Source organism: Mustela lutreola, chromosome 3 (genome assembly GCF_030435805.1).
Source record: "Mustela lutreola isolate mMusLut2 chromosome 3, mMusLut2.pri, whole genome shotgun sequence".
Taxonomy (NCBI): Eukaryota; Metazoa; Chordata; class Mammalia; order Carnivora; family Mustelidae; genus Mustela; species Mustela lutreola.
Window position 1 is genome coordinate 165,023,468 of NC_081292.1, and position 23,828 is coordinate 165,047,295.

General features: G+C 62.1%; 1 protein-coding gene across 26 annotated transcripts in view; it reads left to right on the plus strand.

The window, feature by feature from the left end:
- KIF1A (kinesin family member 1A) overlaps positions 1-23,828 on the plus strand; it is a 91,344-nt gene that overhangs the window by 41,318 nt on the left and 26,198 nt on the right. For 5 of the 26 annotated variants that reach the window (XM_059167471.1, XM_059167474.1, XM_059167475.1 and 2 more), the window contains exons 12-30: positions 1,649-1,727; positions 2,489-2,631; positions 3,061-3,087; positions 4,288-4,499; positions 5,445-5,524; positions 5,835-5,910; positions 7,858-7,937; positions 8,241-8,347; positions 9,161-9,244; positions 9,767-9,947; positions 10,027-10,099; positions 10,272-10,365; positions 11,361-11,509; positions 11,835-12,013; positions 13,556-13,693; positions 14,266-14,526; positions 20,319-20,437; positions 22,606-22,691; positions 23,502-23,640. In XM_059167471.1, coding sequence (XP_059023454.1) covers positions 1,649-1,727; positions 2,489-2,631; positions 3,061-3,087; positions 4,288-4,499; positions 5,445-5,524; positions 5,835-5,910; positions 7,858-7,937; positions 8,241-8,347; positions 9,161-9,244; positions 9,767-9,947; positions 10,027-10,099; positions 10,272-10,365; positions 11,361-11,509; positions 11,835-12,013; positions 13,556-13,693; positions 14,266-14,526; positions 20,319-20,437; positions 22,606-22,691; positions 23,502-23,640 — 2,307 coding nt within the window. The remainder of the gene's footprint in view (positions 1-1,648; positions 1,728-2,488; positions 2,632-3,060; positions 3,088-4,287; positions 4,500-5,444; positions 5,525-5,834; positions 5,911-7,857; positions 7,938-8,240; positions 8,348-9,160; positions 9,245-9,766; positions 9,948-10,026; positions 10,100-10,271; positions 10,366-11,360; positions 11,510-11,834; positions 12,014-13,555; positions 13,694-14,265; positions 14,527-20,318; positions 20,438-22,605; positions 22,692-23,501; positions 23,641-23,828) is intronic. The other 21 variants (XM_059167485.1, XM_059167486.1, XM_059167487.1 and 18 more) reach the window with 7 other exon arrangements.

The window sequence follows — 23,828 nt, forward strand, 5'->3', positions numbered from 1 at the left end:
GGTTCTAACCTCTGCCCTGAGCCATTGTCCTGCCTTCCCTCCCAAGAAGGGGTGCTAACCAGCAGGAGGCCTCTCCCTCTTTCTGGGCCTAGGCTGAGGCAAACCTGGGGGATCCTTCTGGAGGGCCAGGGCTGGTGGCCAGCAAAGGGCCAACGAGAGCAAGTGCGGGGAAGCAGGATGGCCCAGAGAACACATACACCTATGTTGGGGCTCCTGTTTCAAGCCTGTGACACCCAGACCAAGTGCTACTCCTTGCTGGGACTCAGTGATTCCGGGAGCCCTGCTTGCTTGCTGGGTTTTTGGTTGGTGGCATCTGTCACCCTGTCTCCCTGAGTTCTGAGCCCCTAAGACACAGATAGGGAGATGGAGCCTGAAGGATCCCAATACTGATCCCTTTCCTCCTAAAAATAACCTTGGGGGTCCTCCCTAGCTATGTTCACAGTTTGGGAGGCTGACGCCCAGGAAGGTAAACTGAGTCTTGGACTGACCTGGTGAGTGTAAGGCAGACCAGGTGGGCCCTATAGCCTTCCTCAGCTTCGTGGCCACGGTATAGGAGCCCTAGCTGGCTGACCCAGCACCCCAGAACCAGCTTGACTGATCTCTGCTCAGGCTAGTGATGGATGCCATGTCAGGCCTCCTGGAGGCTCCCGGGGACCCCCTAAGGGTGGATGGGAATGTCTTAGGAATGTGGTTCTTCACTGGGGACGTGGACCGGATGGACCCTTCTGCCAAGGGCCACAACCAGGCCCAGCTCCAGGGTAGGGCAGGGGGAACCCCCCTGTGCAGTCCAGTCTGACACCCCTTGTGGCATTGCACCCCAAGCCCTTCACACTGTCACCTCGCAGTTTGTGTGGGGGCCACACCCTGGGAACATGGCTCCCAGGACACACGTCCCTGAGGGGAGCCCTGGCTGCTGACCAGCCCGCAGCCCCTGCCCAGGGCTCCCCACATTCTGAGCCTTCGAGTGATCCATCAGCCTTAGAGCTGAAGCTGAAACGTCCATTCCTCACGCAGTGCACTACCGGACACCAGGCTCCGTGCCACCCTGGGCCAGGACTCGGACATGAAATATTTAAAAAAATATTCCGAACGAGAAAGATAAAAATGAAAGAAATTGTTGCATCTGGAATTGAAATGAATGTTAAATTTCTAAAGAAATTGGGGCAGCTGGGTGGCTCAGTGGGTTAAGCCGCTGCCTTCTGCTCAGGTCATGATCTCAGGGTCCTAGGATAGAGTCCTGCATCGGGCTCTCTGCTCAGCAGGGAGCCTGCTTCCCCCTCTCTCTCTCTCTGCCTACCTCTCTGCCTACTTGTGATCTCTGTCTGTCAAGTAAATAAATAAAATCTTTAAAAAAATTATTTTTCTAAAGAAATTATCCCGATGTTGCAGGAAATGCTGTAAAGTCGCCCCAGTCCCCCCTTGTTATGGGGAGGGGGCCTGGCTGTTGTGAAGTAGCCACAAATGTGAGAAAAGCACACTCTAGGAGAAAAATGACTGGGCTCCCCTCTGCCGTGGTGCAGGCCAGATCCCCTGTTCACACAGTGGACCATGGCTTGGTTTACCCATCTGGGCCTTGGCTTCCCCAGCTGTAAAGGTAGGAGTGGACAGGGGAGAGAGGACCCCCCCTGACCTGGCCTTCTTTCCACAGGCGGGAACTCGAGGACGGCGATGGTTGCGGCCCTGAGCCCCGCAGACATCAACTACGACGAGACCCTGAGCACACTGAGGTGTGTTCTGGAATGAGTGGGCCCTGGACCGGCCTGGCTCCGGAGGGCATGGATCCCTCTCTCCCTGAGTCAGAGGCACCACTTCGGGGGGAGAGGGTCACCTCATCTGGGGCTCCTTGAGGCTCCAGTGGCTACTGGGGCACCTGGGTCTTCATGGGCCTGTTCCCTTCCCACCACCCGTGGGTCCGAGGGCCCAGGACCATGTACCAAACCAGGTCTTTAAGGAGCAAAGGCGCAAGGGTGTGTTCCAAGGGTCCCTCTGGCAGCAGGGCGGGCAGCTTAGGCACTGGCCCTGAAGGAGGCTGCTCAGCCGACTGGGTCACATGCCACCAACTGTAAAAGGATGAAGGGGTGTGGGTCCCTATGTAGGTACTTGCACATGTCAGTGACACTTAGGAGTGCACGGGCAAAACACGCACACACGTGGGCGTCATCACATTCCCCCAGCTGTCAGACTTGCCCCTTCTGCCCCGGGGAGAACAGGTCCAGGTGCGAAGGCTCCGCCTCACAGAGAGGTACCCTCCATCCCTGCTCTTCCTGGTGACTCAGTCCCGCCAAATGTGGGGCAGGGCTAGGTGACCCCCCTGTAGGGCTCTGGCCAATGGCCCCACTGGCTCCAGGTGGGGTGACCTGCTCTGTGTCCAGCCCCTGGGCCCCAGCTGCTGAGGTCCTCCCCACCATGGCTCTGCTCTGGGCAGGGCTTTGGGCCCCCTTGGGCCTGCCGGCCACGGGCACAGCCCACAGCTCCCTTGGCCGTCCAGGTATGCCGACCGGGCCAAACAGATCCGCTGTAATGCCGTCATCAATGAGGACCCGAACAACAAGCTGATCCGTGAGCTGAAGGACGAGGTGACGCGGCTGCGGGACCTGCTGTATGCCCAGGGTCTCGGGGACATCACCGACAGTGAGTGTCTGGGCCGCCTGTCCTGGGCAGGGCGGGCAGGCCGAGGTGGCCTCCTGCCTCGGGACAGCCACCCCTTGGCTGGCTGGGGCCAGTCCGGCTGCCCTCATTGCGTGGACCTGAATCCCAGCCCAGCTCTGAGTCCCTGGGCAAGCCACCTCAGGGGGAGGCTGTGGTTTTGGCCTCGGCCGGGGTGGACAGCATGGTTTGGGTCTGGTGCTGGCCCAAGCAGGCCGCAGATGGTTTCCCTGGAAGCCACATTGGTGTACTGGGGGTGCTGGGGAGGCCGCGGTCCCTGGGTGTCCGCCGAAGACCCCTGCCGCCCAGCCTGGTGCCTGGCCTGCGATAGGTGGGCCTCAGGCCCTCTGGAGACAAACCTGTTCTTCTGTTTCTCTGTCTCTCCTCCCTCCCCCATGCCTCCCCTCCCCGTAGCCAACACTGTGCCCGGAGGACCCAAATGTGTGTATCCCCCTTGCTGCTCCCTGCTTCCCTGCTTCTGTCCCTGCTCCGCGGGGTGTAGGGCAGCACGGCGGGGAGGCAGCTGCCCAGCCCTCCTCTGCCATTCCCCCTTTCAGGGGCTGGGCAATAGGTCCAGGTAGATGTGGGCACCCTGCCTGGTGCACCTAGGCTCCTGGCTCAGCCCATGTCTGTACAGGAAACCAAGGCCACAGGGAGGCCTCAGTGGCTGAGCCTAGCCTGTTCTCCCAGAGGCCTGGGAAGCTCAGCCTGGTAGCTAGTGCCTGAGGGCGGGGAGCCCTGGGGGGCCTCAGGAGGCCGGGTCTGCCCCCTGGCTCCCAGCTCCAGACTCCCTCGGGCCCCCCACACCACATAGCCCCTTCCCTCAGAAGTGCCGAATGAGAATGCTGCCAGGGCCTCCCAGCCTGTGTACCTCTGGCCTTGGGTCAGGTTCCCTGTGGCATGGGCCTGCGGTTTGGGGCCTCCCTGACCCAGGGGCACAGGACACCTTCGTTCTCCCTAGCGCCCCGTGCTGTCCTACGTTTGCCGCTGCTCTGCTGCGTGCCTGCTTCTGCCGGGGGTTGTCCTAACCCCAAGTCCCAGGTCTTGGGGGGGATGGAACCCTGGGGCAGCCAGGGCAGGCTCTCCAGGGTGGAGGAGCAGGGGCCCTTTCGGGGTCCCACAGTGCACCTCTCCTCCAAGGTGTCCTTGGGGCCAATCCCTGTGTTCAGTGGGGCCAGACAGCTAGCGCAGCATGGTCCCCGAAGCTCAGGGCCACATGGCGGGCCAGGCAGGTGATGGGTACGGGGCGGGGGCATTCATCGCAGAGAGGATGAGGCCAAGTGTCAGGGCCCTGGGTGCAGGAGGGCCACAGGGCAGCGACAGCCAAGGGAAGGAGACCCAGTGGGTGTGCAGAGACTGCTAGAAGGCCACCGGTCTGGGCAGGGTGGGGAGGTAGAGAGGAGCTCGAGGGGGTTCCCTGCTGCCGCCGGGATGCTGGGAGGGCTCTGGGGGCTGGGTCCTCTGGTGGGGAGGCGGCGGCAGCCCCGCATGTGCTTGTCCAGCGCTGGGCCCCCGGCTGCACCTGCTGCTGCTTTCTGTTTCCTGCCTCTCTTCACCCACCTCTGGCTTTTTCCCAACTTGGTCTTTCTTTTTTCTCCCTCCCGTATGTCTGCCCACCCTCCCCTCCCCTTCCTCCCGTAGACATGTCCGACCTTGAGAACAATAACCGTAACCGTGGCGGGGCGGAGTTGAGTCCAGCCCCTGACAATCTCTCCACAGTGACCAACGCCCTGGTGGGCATGAGCCCCTCGTCCTCGCTCTCGGCCCTGTCAAGCCGTGCCGCCTCCGTGTCCAGCCTGCACGAGCGCCTCTTGTTTGCCCCGGGCAGTGAGGAGGCCATCGAGAGGCTGAAGGTGAGGGCGTGGTCAGCGGGGGGTGGGAGGGGGCAGTGTCCCTTCCTGAGGGGCCTGGGATCCCTGAAGGGGTGTGCTGACAGCACGGGGTAGGCTTGCCTGGAGGCACAGTGGGCTGGGCGGACCGGAGCAGAGCCCATGTGGGTCTGCCATCCAGCACCAAGAGGCTGCATGTGCTGAGAAGGGCAGATGGGTCCCAGGGCCTTCCGTGCTCCCTCCCTGTGCTCTGTGCTGACGCGTGTGGCCCTGCGGGGGTCCGGCTGGCTTTTAGTCGAGGGGCTTGTCATTCCTTTAGCAAATGACTGTGGGGTGCTGGGCTGTACGGGACTGGGGCTGACTTAGTAGGCAGACACACAGAGGCTGGACTGCAGCTTGGTGGGGGGTGCCGGGTGTGTGGGGGACCCTGGGGTGCAGGACCCCCTGGGGTGTGGGGCTGGGAAGGAAACCAGGAGCTGGGGCTGATGTTGGAAGTGCTTGTCGTCTGCATCCCGGCAGTGGCCAAGGGACATCTGGGCCTCAGAACCAGTCTCAGTGTCCCCTGTGTCTTTCTGTGTCTCTGAGTGTCTCTCAGTGTCCCACACATCTGTCAGTGTCCTGTGTGTCTCTCTGTGTCCCCACATGTCTCTCAATGTCCTGTGTGTCTCCCTGTGGCCCCATGTGTGTCTCAGTGTCCTACATGTCTCTCAGGGTCCTTACATGTATATGTGTTTCTTTTTCTCCAGGTTTATTTTGCCTTTTTTCTTTATTGTCTGGCTGTGTCCGCAGAAGAGACTTGTGTCTGTGGATACATTAGTCCTTCGGCCCTTGGCATTTAAGGCATTGTGCTGGCTAGACAGACCTGGGAATTGGGGCCCCGGTGCCCTGCAGACCTTTGCCTGGCAGCCGGGCCTCTGTCTGCTCCCACTCCAGACCACCAGCCTCACTCTGCTCTGTCCCACTGCCCAGGAGACAGAGAAGATTATCGCGGAGCTCAATGAGACATGGGAGGAGAAGCTGCGGCGCACGGAAGCCATCCGGATGGAGAGGTGGGCAGTGGGGAAACTGAGGACTCCAGCACCCAGCCCTGGGCTCTTGCTCCTGGGGGTGGCTGTGTCCCAGTGGGGGACAGGCTCGTGTCCTCTCATCAGAGACTCCCCCTGACACCCCCATCGCTGATGGTCCCATTGACCTGATCCCTAGTCAGGTGACAGTTTTCTCCAGGCGATCATGGACCAATGGTGTGCCCCTGGGCCAAAGGGCCAGAGCCTCACCAGCTCCTGCTCAGCCAATGGGTCAGTTGGGAGTGAGGCTCCTGCAGCTTCGAGGCTCAGGCTGAATCAGACACTGTCCCTTCAGGGAAGCCCTGCTGGCGGAGATGGGCGTGGCCATGAGGGAGGACGGCGGCACCCTGGGGGTGTTCTCTCCCAAAAAGGTAAGTGCCCGTTCTAGTTCTGGGGTGCGGTCCTAACTCGGACAGGCCAGGGTTGGGACCCACCCCCGCTCAGCCCAGGAGGGTGCCACTGGAAGGACGGGGGATACAGACCTTCCGGAGCCTGTGCTAGCCAGGACGGTGGGCGGCACTGCCCTCTTGGAGCTCAGCCAGATTGGGGTCCCAGCTGCCCCAGCTGGGACTCTTCCTCTCCCGTCCCAGCTGGCTCTACAGATCTGGCGCTGTCAGTGGGGCCTCATGTGGAGCCAAGCGCCAACCCCTTTGGCAGTTCAGATGGCTGTAGCATGAGCATTTGGGGAAAAGTCTCTTTGATAATTCTAGGACCCAGGACCCCCATTCCCCCAGAGATTGCCAGACCCTTAGACCTCTTAGGAGCCAAGTTTCAAGTTGGGAAGCCTCCAAGGAGGTGGTGACAGCCTACTCTGACCGGAGCTCTGCTCTCTGGTCCTGCCTGCCCTAGAGCAGCTTTGTTGTGGCTGGCTTTCCCCCCAGGCGTTGTTTGGGACAGAGGGCTTCTGTGCTGCCAGGACCTGAAGCCAGAGGCATGTGGAGTGCCCTCCGTGCCGCTGGAGACACATGGGAGGGAAGTGCACGTGCTGGGTGATCCATTCATCAGCCTGGTGGCCACTCCCTGGGTGCGGGGCTGGGCTCCTCAGGCTGCTTCTGCCCTGTGAGCTCCAGGCCATGGAGCTAAGGCCCGGAGACAGGAGGGGGCTGTGTGGGCAGGCTCTGCACTTGGGGCAGGCTGGGGGGTAGGAGATAGGCTGCTTCATAGCCCTTTGGAATCGGCCTGTAGTTTTCACTTGGGATGGACTGTTCCTGGGCTCTCAGCCCCTGCCCCCTCCTGGAGGGCGTACCCTAGGGCTGGTGTACAGAGCTGTTGGGGCAGGTGGTCTCGGGACATCTGCACCCTGGAGGCTTGCCGTTGGTGGCAGAGGCAATAGTATTCCCTCTTGGGTTGGTTGACCTTGGTCTGGGCACTGCCCTGGGGGCATCTGAGGATACCTCTTCCTTAGAGGGCATCTTGGGACTCTGGCGAGCACAGCTCTCGTTGCTTAGGAGAAGGGGTGGCTGGGATGGTTGTCCCCAGTGTCTGATAACATGGGGACGGTCACAGTCCTGCAGACTGGTGGTGGGGCACTGGGGGACTTGGAGCTTGGTGTGGAGGCTGCTTATTCTAAGGTGCCCAGTGGGAAGCCAAGAAAGCTGTCCCAGCTTCCACGGGTTGCAGGACCCCGGCCTGGGACATGGTGTGGGGTGGCATTCCTGAGTTCAGGAAGTATGTCTAGAGCCCCAGTGGGTGACGCATGTGGGGTTGCTCAGGAAGGGGCAAGTAACTGAGGCAGTGCTCAGACAGGTTGCTCTACTTGGGTACACCCGTAGATGGGAGGGGGCCTGACCTGTGGGGCAGGCGGATGGGGGTACCGAGCTAGGGGGGGCTTGAAGGGACTTTTTTCATAGCCTCTGCTCCTCGGCCTGTAGGTCAGATCCCTCCCCAGCAGCACCCTAATCCTTCTGGACTCACAGATCACTGGGGCTCTCAGCTCCTGGGTGCTTCAGTTTGAATGGAGTCCCATAGCTCCCTTTTAGGGTGGAGGAACGGACCCAGAGCCTGATGCCTTGGTCCCTGCAGGACCCAGCATGCACCTTATAGACCCAAGGCCACCCCCAGCCCCCAGCACCTCCCTGGGCTCCCCCTGAGTGCCTCCCATGTAGGTTCTGAGCTCCCCGGGCCCCTCCTCAGGGAAGCCAGACCCTTAGACCTGGGCCCCTCCTCAGGGAAGCCAGGCTGGGAGGACACTTGTGTCCCCATGAGGCAACTTTGGGCTGGTGGTGGTCTGGCCTCCGAGGAGAGAGAGGTCAGGTGGGTGGTCAGTGCTGGGCCCCCATGCCTCCCCAGGAGAGGTGATCGGGCTCCTCTCTCCCCAGACACCACATCTGGTCAACCTGAACGAGGACCCACTGATGTCTGAGTGCCTCTTGTACTACATCAAGGACGGGATAACCAGGTGGGGCTCGTGGGAGTCAGGCTTCTCCCACAGAGGGGCTGCCGAGCCTGGTGTCTTCTGGAATGCTACTGTCTGCCCACGCTGACAAGCATGGACACAAGGCTGGGGCCACTCTGTGCCACGGGGCTCTCCATGCCAGGCTATGTCTGGGGCATCCCCTGCGGCCCTGCTCACATGCACCCTGGGCATTTCCCAACGGAGTCCAGCCAGGCTCCCCTGTTGGGGGGGCAGGAGTGGGCCCGGGGATGGCGGCCTGGATGCACTGGGTCTGGCCAGTGCTCACTGCGCCCCCCTCCTCTGCAGAGTGGGCCGTGAGGATGCAGAGAGACGACAAGACATTGTCCTGAGTGGGCATTTCATCAAGGAGGAGCACTGCATCTTCCGGAGCGACTCCCGAGGGGGCAGTGAAGGTATCTCGGCCCTGGGGAAGTGGTTCCAGGGAACTGGGGCTCTGAGTGCTGGGCTGTGGACCCAGGAGCCCCCTTCCCGCCCCCAGAGTGGGCTGGGGGTCTCCCTGGGCAGGAGGATAGTAAGCTGTGGGAATGAGCCTAGATCTAGTATGAAGAGCTACTTCTAGACCCCACTTTTCTGTTGGGCTTGGACTGCCATCTGTCCACTACCCAGCTGGCCTGCCCACCTCTGTCCCCACTGCCTGTCTTGGACGTGGTCCTCTTGGGGAGGCCTTTGCTGTGTCCCTGTGCCATCACAGGCCCCACGCTCCCCCAGCACCAGGTGTGCTCCCTGACAAGTGTCTGGCCCGCAGCCCACTGTGACCAGGACACTTCAGGGTCATTGCCTTAAGTGTTGGGACATTGGCTCTCCCAGAATGCTGTCCCCAAAGCCTGCCCTCCTCTGGATGGGTGGACTCTAAGCTCCAGGGGGCTTCTGGGACTCCTGAGGACAGGCCAGCCACTGTTTCCTATCCGTGCCCACCTGGAGACCCTGATGGCCCCCCGGTTCTCTGACTTGGGCACACGCGCCCCCTCCATCGGGCGTCTCCTTCCTCATCTGTGTGGGAGGTACGGCCCTCCTGTGTGGCCCAAACAAGGTATTGTCTGCCAGCTGTTGGGCTTTGCAGCTAGCAGGGAGGGGACAGGCCTGATGGGGGCCGCACCTGGGTGGCTGGATGAGCCTCGCCTCGCATGTGGTCAGAGAGGGCACCACCACCCGGAATGACAGTCCCTCACAGTCTTCCTCTTAGCCTTCCCCTGTCTGTCCTATAGCCGTGGTGACCCTGGAGCCCTGTGAGGGTGCAGACACTTATGTCAATGGCAAGAAAGTCACGGAGCCCAGTATCCTGCGGTCAGGTATGGCTATGCTGCTGGCCTAGTGAACACATCTGTTCTGGCGGGCCCTGGGCACACACACGCTGGCCCCTGTCATGCTCCAGCAGCTGGGGAGGCAGGTGGGCAGGGAAGGACCCTTGAGCCCACACTGCAGGAGGGGCCTGAGCACAGCCCCCGGGGGTGGAGGAATGTCCACGGACAGGGTACGGGGTCAGGATGGCCAGGGCAGTGGCCCCTGTCGAGTAGGGAAAGGACTGTCTGTTGGAAAAGTGCCAGGACTATTTAGCAGACATCCCTGGCTGCTCTATGGGGAGGCACAGAGGACGTGGATTTGGGGAGACAGCGAGGTCCTGGGCCATGGGGCGGGTGGCTGGCGGGTCCAGAGTGGGGACCTGGGGTGGCTCCCGGTAGCGCCCCGGGGTGGGCCAGCCGGAGGAAGCGCGTGTGCCCCACTATCCCCTCCTCCTCCTTGCCCCCATCTCTGGAAGCCACCCCCAGGGCACAGCCCCCCGCCGCATTGCCGACCTGGCTTCTGTCCCCCAGGAAACCGCATCATCATGGGAAAGAGCCACGTGTTCCGGTTCAACCACCCTGAGCAGGCGAGGCAGGAGCGGGAGCGCACGCCCTGTGCGGAGACGCCCGCCGAGCCCGTGGACTGGGCCTTTGCGCAGCGAGAGCTGCTGGAGAAGCAGGGCATTGACATGAAGCAGGAGATGGAGCAGAGGTGAGGCCCAGGCCAGGGTCCCTGCGCCCCTCCTGCTGCTCATCCCTCTGTGCGTGCTCACCCCAGCCCCCTCTTGCAGACTCCAGGAGCTGGAGGACCAGTACCGCCGGGAGCGGGAGGAGGCCACGTACCTGCTAGAGCAGCAGAGGCTGGTGAGGGCGGCTGCTGGGCCCTGGGCCATGGGCAGGGTGGGGAGCCGGGGTCCCCGCTCAGCCAGCCGTCATTGTGGTGCAGGCCCTGGGGCCCACAGAGGGAGGCCCAGGCGGGAGGGCAGGGACAGGGTCCGGTCCCCGCATGGGTCCACAGGGCTTCTCCCGTGGCCAGGACTACGAGAGCAAGCTGGAGGCCCTGCAGAGGCAGATGGACTCCAGGTACTACCCCGAGGTGAACGAGGAGGAGGAGGAGCCTGAGGACGAAGGTGAGAGGCTCTCAGTGGATGGGGCGTTGGCCTTGGGCTGGGGAGCGGTCTTGGACAAGAGGAGCCCCCACGCTGCTCCATACCTTTCCCCTGGGGCCCCTGGCCCAACCTAAGCAGAGGCTTCCTTGTCGCTGGGAGGTGCCCATGGCAGCAGGATTGGGGAGTAGGGGCTGGGCTGCGGCAGGGAGGCAGCTGGGTTCTGGCACGCAGGCCAGTCTCGGCGGGAACAGCCTGGATGGTGGCGAGGTGGTATGGGCAGGGTGCGGCTTCTGCTCTCTCATTCTGCCAGCATGAGGCTGCGCTCATATCCTGGACCCGGTCACTGCTGCTCACCTCAGGACCCCCTTTCTGAGCGTTAACTCCAGGGGCCCACCTGCTGACCTCAGCCACTGTGGGCACGAGGGGGGCCACTGGTGGGGTAGAAGGAGCAGAAAAAGACCCGGGGTTCATGTCCAGCTTGGCCCGCGGTCAGCTGGTCAGTACCTTTGTGCAGACGTGACCTTGGCATGCCCTTGTGTGGAGCTATTTATCTGATGAGGCTTCTTCCCTCAGGGCAGGGGCACGGGGTGAGAGGGGCCGAGGCTGGGAGCCCAGACAGGCCCGTCCCCGTGTCCCCGCGTCCTTCCTTCTGTGGGCCTGAGGGGCAGAGACATGTGAGCCAGGGCAGGGCGTCAGGCTGAGCCCCGGTTGGCCCTCCTGCCGTCTTCCCATGGGCACCTGCCCCTGCCGGGGGCCCCCCATGTCTGTAAGGGCGCTGCCACGACCCTCTCTGAGCTTGATGGCCTCTCCGAGTGCTCTGGCTCTGGGTGGCCTCTCTGGGGCCCATTGGGCCTTTCAGGCCATTCCCTGGGGCAGACCTTCCCACTGGTTTCCTTCTTTCTGAGCTCCCGGAACAGTCAGTGTGACACTAGGGGTCCAGACACAGAACCCTGGGCCATGGCCAGAGTCGGGCATCGTGGCCTTTTTGCAACAATTGTGCACACCTCTCCCCACAGTCCAGTGGACCGAGAGAGAGTGTGAGCTGGCGCTTTGGGCCTTCCGCAAGTGGAAGTGGTACCAGTTCACGTCACTGCGGGACTTGCTGTGGGGCAACGCCATCTTCCTCAAGGAGGCCAATGCCATCAGTGTCGAGCTCAAGAAGAAGGTGGGCTCCTGCCTCACTGCCCGCTCGCCGTGGCCACACGCACGAGGGGGGACCCAGTGATGGGCATCCCTGCACCCCCGGGGGAGGGCACAGCTGCCACCCCTGACCTGGGGCCCTGAGAATGGGGACGGGTAGGGAGGCTTGGGGACAGACCCAGGCAGGCTTGTGGCCTCAGGCTCAGGGAGCACTGGGGAGCAGGAGCAGCTTTCTCTCCGGCTGCCGTTCAGAAGGCTCCAGTGCAGCCTAGAGGTGGGAAGGAAGCGCTCTGGGGCCTGGCCTCCATCCACTGAAGGGCTAACGGCCGCCACCCTCTCCCCTGCTGCAGGTCCAGTTCCAATTCGTCCTCCTCACAGACACTCTCTACTCCCCGCTGCCACCGGATCTGCTGCCCCCGGAGGCCGCCAAAGACCGGGAGACTCGTCCCTTCCCCCGCACCATTGTGGCCGTGGAGGTCCAGGACCAGAAGAATGGGGCCACCCACTACTGGACGCTGGAGAAGCTCAGGTGTGGGGGGGCACACCCTCTGAGCTCCTATGTCAAGGAGGACGTTTCTCCTGCTGCAATGGCTTTTATAATCTGAAGGAAAAGTGCGGTTATAGAAGCTGCATTCTCCCTTTGCCGACGCAGTAGTGAGGTTCAGTGGGCTTTCGTGGAGGAAACGGGGGACGAGGCTCACAGTACTGCAGTGGGGGCTGCGTGGGGCCAGCACAGTCAAAGCAGGCCCCGAGAGGTGGGTGGGGAGTCTCCAGAGCCAAGCTGGGCTCTCAGAAGAGCTCAGCAGGGTGCCTCTCCACCTCAGGACCCAAGGGATCCCAGGCAGGATGGCAGAGGGGCTCGGAGGGACCTGGAGGGTTCGGACGGGGGGGTGCAGCTGTCGCTGTGAGAGCCATCTTTCATAGCCCCACCTCCGTGCTCCCCACGTGCTCAGTGTAATGTGCGACTTGATCTGGAGAGAGGCTGAGTGAGACAGAGGTCGATGCTATCAGAGGAAAGTCTGATGCTGCTGTGGTCCCCTGGGTGTGGAGGCTCCACACAGAGGCAGGTCGTGCCGGTGGGAGGGCTCTGGGCATCAGGAGGGAGAAGGAGCAGAGTTGGGCAAGGCCTCGGTGGGGAGGGCCATCCACGGGAACTGGCCACCTGGTGGGGTCTGGGCACAGGGCTGCCCAGGATGCCATGGGCCTGACCATCGGGAGATTTCGGGCACGGGTGCTGCTCTGGTGTGTGAGCGAGGTAAGGGCGGGTGGGCTGGTTTGTGTGCGACAGGTTGGCTCACCCATGAGTTGTTCGCGGGCTGACCCAGCTGGTGGGCCCCAGGGATGTCACGACGTCATCAACTATGGAGAACAGAAGATGTCATTAATCCATGCTCTCAGTCCTCCCCAGACCCAACCACACACACCCCTCCACACTCACCCTCGCACACCTTCCTCTCGTATGGCTTGTTCACACGTGGACACACGCAGGGACATGTGCTCCCCTGACTCGTGCGAGCCAGGGCCCATGCTCACAGCCCCTTCCCACCATCTTTGGGGCCATGCTGGGACTCGTGTGAGGATGAGCACCACGTTCCTGTCACTCCCGAGTTCTAGGGGGAAATGACTGCATTCTCTTTTTTCTATATGTGTTGGTTTTCCTGGGGATAATCATTTTGAAAATATTTTCTATGACTACATCCGATCACCAATCTGCCCTTTGTTCCCTTGGGTCCTAAGGGCCTGGTGACACGATCCCCCACCCCAAGCTGCCCTACCTGGGCTTTGGCAGGCCTTCTCAGTCCCCTTGCCTCCTGTTCCAGGCCTGGTCTGCCTACTCATGTCGCCTTATTGTCCCTGGGTCAGTGTCGAGGCCATTTAGCAGTGCCTCGCGTGCTCACTTGGAATTTGCTCATGGTTGACTGAGTTTGAGGAGTGAGGAGGCTCCGTCAGCAAATCACACTGAGCCTTGAGCTGCGGCCAGAGCTGAGCAGAGCCCGCTGGCCCGGCGGGAGGCATGGCCTGCCCCATGCTCCACCCATGGTGACCTCTGTTACCCCCGCCCCCACAACAGGCAGCGCCTGGACCTGATGCGGGAGATGTACGACCGGGCAGCGGAGGTGCCCTCCAGTGTCATCGAGGACTGTGACAACGTGGTGACTGGTGGAGACCCCTTCTACGACCGCTTTCCTTGGTTCCGGCTGGTGGGCAGGTGGGCACCTCCTTCCCTCCCTGGGCTGAGAGAGAGAGAGAGAGAGAAGGTGTTGGGGGCAGGGAATGGGCCTCCTCCCAAGGCCGAGACCCCTGGCTGGGGGACCCCAGCAAGAGGCCCTTTTCCACCCTGAGTTGCCTGTCCTCATCCTTCCTGGGTCTGAGGCACCTCCCCAGCCATTCTTGTCCACAGGCCAGTGGGCCCTATAATTTGGGAGACCAGAAGGGGAGGGAGTCTCGGCATTGCCACCAGGGGCTATGGCCACCAGGTTGCATGTGTCCATGGGTGTGAATGTGAGTCACCCGGTCCTCACACAACCTCAGCCACACCTGGCCAGGATCATGCCAGTGGGTGCTTTCTAGAACTTTCTGTAGCCTTCCACTGACCACACGTGCGGTTTCTCTCCAAGCCTGGGGACGGGGTGCACTTTGGTTCTCTTGTCTTTTGAAGCAACATTCCTGATGGTTTATGTGTTTGGTTTTGAACAGAAGCCCCCCCCCCGCCCCCCCCCCCCGTCCGTCCCTGCGAGTAGCTGGTGTTAACTTCTCTCTGTCTTGTCGTACTAACCTCAGTTCAGTCATCTCTGGCTGCAACAGCTACCCTCTTCTCAACACATGCATGAGCGAGCGCATGGCTGCTCTCACCCCCTCCCCCACCTTCTCGAGCCCCGACTCCGACGCCACCGAGCCTGCCGAGGAGCAGAGCGTGGGGGAGGAGGAGGAGGAGGAGGAGGAGGAGGAGGACCTGGAGGACGACGTCTTTCCGGAGCACGCGCTGTGCGACGGCCGGGACCCGTTTTACGACCGGCCCCCCCTGTTCAGTTTAGTAGGAAGGTTGGTGAGGTCAAGGACGGCATGCTGGGAAGGAACCAGCTCTTTTACGCAGGAGCACTGCTGCGGGCACAATTCGACCGCCGCCAGGGCAGCTCCCCGGACCCCCAGGCCGAGGCAGGCCGCGGGGCTGGCCTCCCCGAGCAGAGTGCGTGAGGGAGTGAGAGGGCTCCTGGCCATCCTGGAGTATGCCCAGCGGGGACAGTTAGGGTCCCAGTCCCGGAAGGGGCCCTGCACCCAGAGCACGGCCCTCCGGCTCCAAGCAGGCAGAGCTCCTCCAGCAGACAGGCTGTAGAACCCTGGGAGGGAGTCCGTGGGGGCATCTGGGAGAGTGGGGGTTTGCGTCTCTGCACGCACCTCCTGCTGAGGCGGCTTCACTCCCCTCAGCCTCCTTCTGCTGTTGCCCCAGAGGGGGTGGCTCCCAGTTTGCTCTCCCTGCCACACCCTCTGGGAGAAGGAGCAGAAGCCAGAAGAGACCGTCCTGGAGGGCAGGAAGGAAGAGCTGGCGCTCAGGCAGGGGCCAGTCTACTTTGCAAGCCTGGGGCCCAGTGGATCCTGCCTCTCCTCGAGCCTTTCTCCGTCCGAAGGTGAGGACAGTTCGTTCCTCCTCATCTCCAGCCTGTCCTGGAGAGACACGGCACACAGGGCCCATGCTTCTTGGGAAGTGCTCTTTACAGAAACGGCCCGTTACAGTTTCTGGACAGAAGAGGGAAGACAAGGTCAGGAGATGGAGCAGAGGCCCCGGGGCACCCCAGACCTTGCCGGCAGATTGGGCAGATGCAGCTGCCATTAATGGTTTTATGACCGTGGAATGGGAGCAAAAGAGGTGAAGGAAAACTCTAGAAACCCAGCTGCAGTGGTAGGATGTTTGGCTCACAGGACAACTGCATTTAGATTTGAGGAACATATGAAAAGCACAAGATGGTTTCAACGGTGACCTTCTCTGAGTCTGAGATTGTTTCCTTGGGCTAAGCCAGTGGGAGCCTTTGCAGGTCTTGACCTTGGAGCACCAGGCCTGGAAACTGAAGGCTGAGGCTGGCCCCAGATTAGGAACTTCACATGGGGAGCCCTTGGGTGCAGACCCCGGAACGAAAGCCCCCCCACCCCGACTTCTCTTGGAAAGAAGCAGGCTCCCGCAGGTGTATGTCAGATTTATTCTGACCGGGTTTCCGTGGGTGTGACATGTTGGCCTCCTGGATGCAAATGTGGGCTCTCTCCCTTGGAGATGCCCCACGTCTGGGCCTCCCTGAGCCCGTCAGGGGGCTGAAGCCCTGGGGGCCAACTCCTCGCAGGCCTCTAGAAAGCCCTGGGTTGTGGGCCCGGGAGTCGCTCCGCTGTCAGATAGGCGTGGGCTCAGGGTGCAGGGGAGCGAGGGTACCAGGAGAAACGGGGTGTGGGCTCTGCAGTCTCAGCCAGAAAGAGCTGGGTCCTTCCAACATTCTCCCCCCTCTGTGGATTTGAGATGTTACAAAACAAGCAAACCAAACGAAAGTCATCAGTGAGAGGCCAGCCCCCCACAGCGGGCGGTCTGTGAGGGGCTTCATTTGGAAAAGTCCCCATCTTTTCGGTTTGGCAAGAATTGGCTTCTCCCGCGTGGCAGCTGTGCAGGCCAGGCCCTGAGAAGGACCCTATCTTTGGTTCCCTTTAATCCTTCTGGTAGCTGCTGGCTCTCTCGCCAAAGCTTAAGCAGAATTGGGGTGCCCACTCTTGTCTCCCTTCGGAAAGGCTTTCCTGGCCCCAGCATGCGTCTCTGCACCTCACCAGCCTCGTGGTTAGCCCCGCCTCCTCCCCTCCCGCCACACGCAGCCCTGGCTCTGTGCTCTGCCGCCTCCTCTCTCTCTGGGCGGGTTTCAGCCTGCTTCAAGGTGCCCTCCCCCATGGATGAGCCCCCCCCCCCAGCATGGGCCACCCACATCTGAACCCTGGGCTCCTCGCCCGTGGCCAGGGTTAGCCCCCCAGTGGCCTCTCCCTCTGGTGGTCTGGGGTGCCAGGTGAAGTGGGGAGGTGGGATGGGCTGACCTGGGCAGAGGAAGGGGGTCTGGGGACTCTGGTCTGCCCCCCACCACTGAAAATCCTCCTGGCCAGGAGCACTGCTTTCAGAAGCTGGACGGCCGGGAGCTGCAGGGAGGAGGGTGAGGGGCTGGCTGCCAGGGTGCAGGGAAGGAGGGCAGGGGAGTGGGAGGGGGACAACCCAAGGGAAGCATTCCAGACTCTGTGGAACAATGCTGACCTGTTTTGGGTCCACACTGTGCCCCCTGGGCTGGCGTGGCCAGTCCCTCAGCTCCCAGCTCAGTGCCTTGTGCACAGGGCCGATCAGCCCGAACTGTCACCGGTGATGCTATGAGCCCCTCTGTGTGCAGTGGGTGAGCTCTGGCTGGCAGGGGCCCTTCGGGCAGCACTGGGCAGTTCTGGCCTTTGGTGGCTGAGGCTGATATCAGACTTTCTGGCACTTATGGGGCAGCGCAGGGGAGGCCAGTGTCTGGGCCGTGGGCCCCGTTTCCTCATGTCCTGGCTTCTGTGGGTCAGGCTGAGCTCTGCCTGGGCTGTGGGGTCTTTCAGGCTGCCGGCCCTGGGGATGGTGACTGCTGGGCTCCCAAGGTCCCTTCTGGGTGATGTGCTCACCACCATCTCATGATTAGATCCTGGGGATTCTGGGGAGGGGTCAGGAAGAAGAGCGGCCCCAGCATCCAGCACCAGATGCTCTCTTGCCTTCTGGGGGTGTCCCCCCCTGCCCACGTGTGCCCCAGGGGAGCATGTGTACACGCATTCACTCATTGCTGGGTTAGGACCTTCAGAGCCGGGGAACGGGGTCGGCCATGGACCCCAGGGGTCTTTTTCATTAGGTAATCCCCCACTTCCCACCACAGGGTCCCTCAAGGCCCTAGCCCTGGGAGGCCCTGCCTCTGGGAGCACAGATAGGATGGGTCTTGTGTAAGGATCTGAACTCGGGCTTTGCTGTGCTCAGTGTCATAAGGGCTCAGAATTTCCTTCTCATCTGACAGAAGGAAATCCTAAAAAGTCAGGAAAGAACTGATCTCCTAATTAGCAGGTGGGCACTGCACCTGCCGGAGCTGGAGAGCAGCCAGGCTTTGGGTTTAAACCCTAGCCCCCGGCGCCTTCCTCTCTGTTCTTGAGCCTGATGTGCAGATCTGCAGAGGGGCACTAACGTCCTCGTTCACCAGCTCTGACGCACACCTGGGAGAGGAAGGTGCAGGCACCTGAGCTAAGATGCAGTGGGGGTCAGGGCAGCCCCGTGTCCACTGCCAGGATGTGAGGAGTGGGCGTCTGGGAAGAGACAGGTGTAGTGCTGCCCTGAAGTGGATGGCCCTGTTGTCCGGGGTCAGCCCCTACCAGCTCCGGGTGCAGTGAACAGCTAGGACTTCATCACGGCTTTTTCATCACGATTTGGGCCTTGAGGTCACGAGTGGCCCAGCCCCCATCTGGTTTGTGGGAACCTCGGATCTGCACAGTGATGCAGGTTCTTAGGCCCACGGTTGGCAACGGGACAGAAAGAGTCCATTTGGGACGAGCACAGCAGGTTTTGTGATGCAAGGTCTCAAGGAGAGAACCGGGTCAGGGCCGGCCTGTCCCTGCCCTGACCTAGACTGGGCCCTGCCCTCCGCCTCCATCTCTCAACATGTCCGTGCCAAGGTGGGTGCTGGCCAGCCCTGGCCAGTCCCTGTCAGCGGGGTGCCCTAGGTTGCTGCAGCAAGGGGCTTCTGCTCCCTGGGCCTTGGGCTCCTCTGTGAGTGGGGCCAGCGCTGGCTTCTGCCAGCCGTGCCCATGTCTTGTCTTGGTGGGTGGTCAGGGGCAGCAGAGCCCCCACCCTGGTCATCCACCAACACTGCTGCTCCCTTGGAGCAGTCCTTCTCTGGGGTGTTCCCGGAGAGGGCTCTTTGCCGGGAAGGAGAGGGGCTCCAGGAAGCCATTGGGCACAGACACTCGGGGTGACACTGAGCCCCTGAAACAGCACAGCCTTTCCCTTTTGCCGGCGCCTATCTCGGTCTGGGGGTGCCCAGCAAGTAAGGGAATGTTGGCAGAGACAGAGCCACTGCTGAGTCAGACAAACATGGCTATAAGGGGTTACACGATGGGAGTGCTGGGAGCAGAGAGTGCCTGGGGTGTCCTGGGACCGGGAGGGTGCTGAATGGCAGGCTCGGCTAGCACCGAGGGTGTGTGGAAGTCTGGTTGGAGCCCTGAGCCTTCTCTGGCTGCCGTGGGGGCCACCGGGGAAGCACAGGTGTGGCCAGCCCTCGGCGGGGACGTTTGGGGTGGAAGAAGAGCCAAGTGGTGCCCAGCTTTCTAAACCTCTGTGGATGGAGGAACCACAATGGAGTGGGGCGCCAGGGCCTGGAATTGGGGCCCTTGAGGAATGGCCTCCCCATGCCTACAGCTGTAGGGAGTCCTTTGGGAGCTCAGGTATAGGGCGAGGCCGGTGGCTCAGCCTGGGTAGTGTCTGAGCTCTGAACAAGCCGACAGGGGCAATGGTGGGGTGACATCTCTCTCTTCTCCTCCCAGTACCCACCTGGCCTGCGCACTGTGACCTTCCCTCCCCCACCTCCCCTTCACCCCCCACTCCCACTGTTGCTCTTGCTTTTGTACCTCCTTGGTTCTCCCTGACTGAGGCCGTGGGCCTCCCTCCCCAACCTCTGGTCCTTCTTCCCTTCTGGGTCCAAATCCTTCCCATCCTTGCCCAAGCTGGACCTCTCTCCTGGGAGCCCCCAGCTTCCCCAAGATTTTCCTGGGAGCTCAGGGCTGTTGAATGCCATGCCCTCACCTGTCACTCTGTGCTTGGATGGGAGGGCAAGTTGGGGACAGGTCCTATGGTGAAGGATGAGCAGAGCGGCGGGTTTTTGCCAGAGTTAGGCCACACTATGCCCGCCTGTCCTGTGCCCGGAGTCCCCCTGGGCAGGCTGCCCCTGACCAGGGAGGAGCTGTGCTCCACACCAGCCTACACACCTGGCCCAATGGCCCACGTATTCCGGGATTCTCATGGTCCTCTTGGCTATCTGAGTGACCTCTGCACATAGACTAGCTGGGAGCTGGGCAGACTCCTGGGGTGACATGGCCACTACCCTGTCGGTCCTGCCACTTGCCGGGGGCACAGCTGAGCCAGTCGGATGGGAAGAGCCTTGGGTACTCTGTGAGTGGCTGATGGGGACTCACCGAGCAGTGCAGGGCAGTCTAGGGGGTCCTCAGGGCTCTGCTCAGCCCACTTCTCTGGCACAGAGGTGGGGGTGGTGTCCTGTTGGCCAACTCTGAGCTCCTGCCTGCTGTGTTTCTGGAAGGATCTGAGAAGGAATTGAGCTCTGTTCTGCCGTGGGAGCCCTCTGTGGGGTGCTGAGGCCAGGGGTCACTGGGAAAGGGGTGGGAGGCAGAGGGACTGCGGGCATCATTGCCAGTGTGAGGGTCATAGCTCGGCGTGGCCGGGTCCCTAGGTCCTCCTCCTCCTTGAAGCAGGCTGAAACCTCCCTCCTCAGCTCTCAGACAGCGGGTATGGCCCTGCGGGCTCAGCCCTGTGCCAGCCCCACTCGCACTTCCTCTCTGCCTGCCCCACGCACGCCCTCCTCCTCCTCTGTCCCTGTGCCTCCTCCTGTCTCCTGCGCAGCCCACTGACTGCCCCCCTGCCTCACCCCCCTAGCACAGCCCCCGCCCGCCCTGCCTGCCCGTTGCCCTGGCTGCTTGGCTCCTCGCTCTGCTTCGCCGTGTTGTGTCGTGAGCCCGGGCCGTGCTGCCGCCAGCGCTGCTCCCAGCCTGCACCGGGAAGGCCCTGACCTTGGCCTCTGCTCCCCCAGGGCCTTCGTGTACCTGAGCAACTTGCTGTACCCCGTGCCCCTGGTGCACCGTGTGGCTGTCGTCAGTGAGAAGGGAGAGGTGAAGGGTTTCCTTCGCGTGGCCGTCCAGGCCACCTCAGGTGCGTGTGGGGCAGCCCTGGGTGGGAGGTCCCCGTGGGCACCACACCGTGGCCAGCACGCTGCTGGCCTCCTCTGTTTGTCCTGCCCCCAGGCTAGCATGCAGTCTGCCAGCACTCAGGAGGGTCTCCGGGAGCAGCTCCTGCTTCCCAGCTCCAGGTTCTGTCCTTTCAGACTATCCTGGGTTGGATCTGACGGGTCAGGGACAGGGTGCTGATACTGTGCAGGCTGAGCCCACTGTATCTCAGGGGCCCCCTGTCTCCCATCGGGTAGCCCCAGGTGGACCCAGATCCCAGCGTGGGGCAGAGTACTGCTCTGTCCTGGCTCCCTGCCATGTCTGAGCCCAGCACAGGCGTGCAGACCCCGGACCATGGCCACCTCCACAGCAGTAGCTTTCAGAGCCTCTTTCCAGGCTCCCCACTGGCTCTGTCCTTCAGACCCCTTGGCCTCTCTGGAGCTGGCCTTTCCGCCCAGAGGCCATGGACCCTCCACAGTGGTCTGCAGGTCAAATCCCCTGGCTGCAGAGGCAGGTACCTCCTGCTGCTGAGCCCCCTCTGCCTGGCAGGGTCCCAGGACCCCGAGCCACAGAGTGAATGCCTTTGAGCCTGGGTGTGCTTCCCTGTAAGTGGCATCCCACGGGAAACTTCCCACCCAACAGACGTGTTGAAAGACCATTTCAGAACATAGCTGTGAACACGCTTATCTGAGTAGAAACCGCAGGCCTGAGGGCCTGTGCTCATGCTCTAATGGCCTTTATGGCCTTCGTGGCCCTCGGGCCCTCGGTCCCTGACCCGTGGTCTCGCCCTGTGGCCTTGCTCTGCCCCCTCCCCACGGCCTTAGCAGCCTGGATGCCCTGGGGAGTTCGATGGCAAAGCGTCTCTAGGACAAGATGAGGCCGGGCCGTGCAGAGCACGAGCCCCCCACCTGCACAGCCCCGTGCCGCCCACCCCCACCGGGATGACCCAGCCACGAAAGGGGGCTCTGGTTGTACTTTTGGGACCCTTTTGCCAAATTCTCACTGGCCTACAGTTTTTAGGTGCTCTTCATAGTGTGTTCCAGTCGTGTCACTGCCGTGCCAAGACCTCTGGGATCCTGAGTAGGGGGAGGACAGAAACAGAGATACTCAGGACATCCAGGGCCATCCTCATTCCTCACAGGGAACCCTGTCCCTGTAATCCTGGGGGGGGGGGGGCTCTGTCCCCTGGACCTTAGCCCTCTGCGACCCAGGCTGAGCCTCAGTGAAGTCGGTCCCACTGAGCAGCCTGCTTTATGGGCCTGTGCTGTCTGTTTGGACACATGGGACTCTCCCTGTCTAACGCTATGGCGGACAAGCAGCTACTTCAAAAAGCTCCAGTGCTCACAGATCCCACCTGGCCTGCGAGGTTCTGCTTGTTGGACCCTCAAGTGCTAAACTGTGCCGTGCTCAGGTCCTAGACCAGCCCTGGGACCCTGGGCAGCCCTGCTGTGCTCTCCACAGCAGGGCTGTCCCCTCTTGAAGGCCCCAGAAGAGGTGGTTGGAGCCCCTGGAGGGTCCGAGAGGCCTCCCAGGGTGGGGTCCGCTGGAGTCGGGGTTGCGGAGGGGATGGAAGCCAGGTGTCCCTGGGGCAGCAGGACAAGGGGTGGGAAACAACGGGAAATCCTGGACTCTGTGAAGGGAGGGGAATGGGGGGCATGTGGGGAGCAGGTATGGAAGCTGAGTGAGGGCTGTGTGGGGGCTGTTGAGGGTCCAGATGGAGGACAGTGCAGGCCTGCAAAGGTGATGGCAGAGGGACAGTTGTGATTCTGGGGGTGAAGCTAGGAGGGCCCTGTGGTGTGGGCTCAGCTGGAGCATCTAAGTCTGCGGTGGGTGGTGGCGGCCGGGACTCAGTAGAGGGGCAGGGGTCATAGCTCGGTTTTGAGAATGTGGAGTCTGTAGCCCCATCAGGGCCGGCTATGCTGAGGAGGCAGCCCCCTCTTGGACCTGGAGACATACAGGCTGGTGGGCTGTGTGCCCGGGACAGCGCCCTGGGTGTTCTGGAACTGTGGTTGGGGACCACACTTGGGGACCCCCGTCCTGGGTCAGAGCCCGTCCCTGTTCCTGTGCCTTCCCCTGCCTGGCGGCTCCGACTGACTTTGCCAAGCCCTCCTGGGGACCAGCAGGGCCCTGATGGTGCACTTGTTCCCATTGTAGCTGACGAGGAGGCCCCTGACTATGGCTCTGGCGTCCGGCAGTCAGGGACGGCCAGAATCTCCTTTGACGACCAGCACTTTGAAAAGGTAGGTGCAAAGGTTGGCCTCCCTTCCAACACCAACGACCCTCTTCCTGCCTGACCCCAGAGGGTCCTGGCATGCCTGCACTGCTCGGGACCTGCCTGGCAGGCCCTGGGTCCTCCTTAGCCTGGTTCCTCTCTTCCCAGGCCCCATCCTCGGGGCCTCTCTTACTGTCTAACTTGTCCTGACCCATGGGGTCCATCTGTCTCCTCACTTTGCCCTCCCCTGGGTCTGTGCCTGCTTTCCCCACCGGCCTTTGGCTGTATGGGCCACCACACGCCAAGATGCCCCCACTGACCCGCCCTGACCCAGCTTGCTGTCCCGGACACTGTTTCCATCTTTGCCCTGCCCTGACACTGCAGCAAGAGCTAGAGGGGCCCCTCCACACAGTCCTGGGCTGGCCCTGCTCTGGTGCCAAAGGACAGGAACTGCCCCCTGCCGGGTCCTCACTCAAAGGAGATGGTGCTTTCCAGCTGTGCTCCCTGTTCTGCTCTCAGGCCCAGAGTAGAGGAGGGGAGGGTCCTGCCCAGCGCCCCCAGACTGGGCTCCGCTCACAGAAGGCTCCTCCCCTCTCCATCTTAAGGCTCTTTCCTAGCCCATCCCCACCAAGCTGCCCAGCACTCCACCTGAACCATTCCCCACGTTCCCCTCTGCAGCCCACACAAACTGAGGCTGAGGGCGGTGGGCACCCACTAGGCAGGGGCGGGTCTAGATCACGGGTCTGCAAAGGCCCTGGCCTGGCTCTGGGGTCCTCGGTGGGTGGTGTGGCCTCACCCTGAGCTGGTTCCCTCTGACTCTGGCCCCCAACCCACCCAGTTCCAGTCTGAATCCTGCCCAGTGGTGGGGATGTCCCGCTCGGGGACCTCCCAGGAAGAGCTGCGCATCGTGGAAGGTCAGGGCCAGGGTGCAGACGCCGGGCCCTCGGCCGACGAGGTCAACAATAACACCTGCTCAGGTAGGGGGCCACCCCACCCACCATGGTCCAGAGGGCTCACCCCCTCTTGGCTCAGCCCCCACTGCCAGGGTCCTCCAGGGAGGCCGTAGGACGTTCCTGGGACAGCAGCCGTGTGGGCTCCTCACCTGATCCCGGTTTAAGCCCTGCGGAGGTCCTGCCACATTGCTCTGCCCTCGGCCCCCCAACAG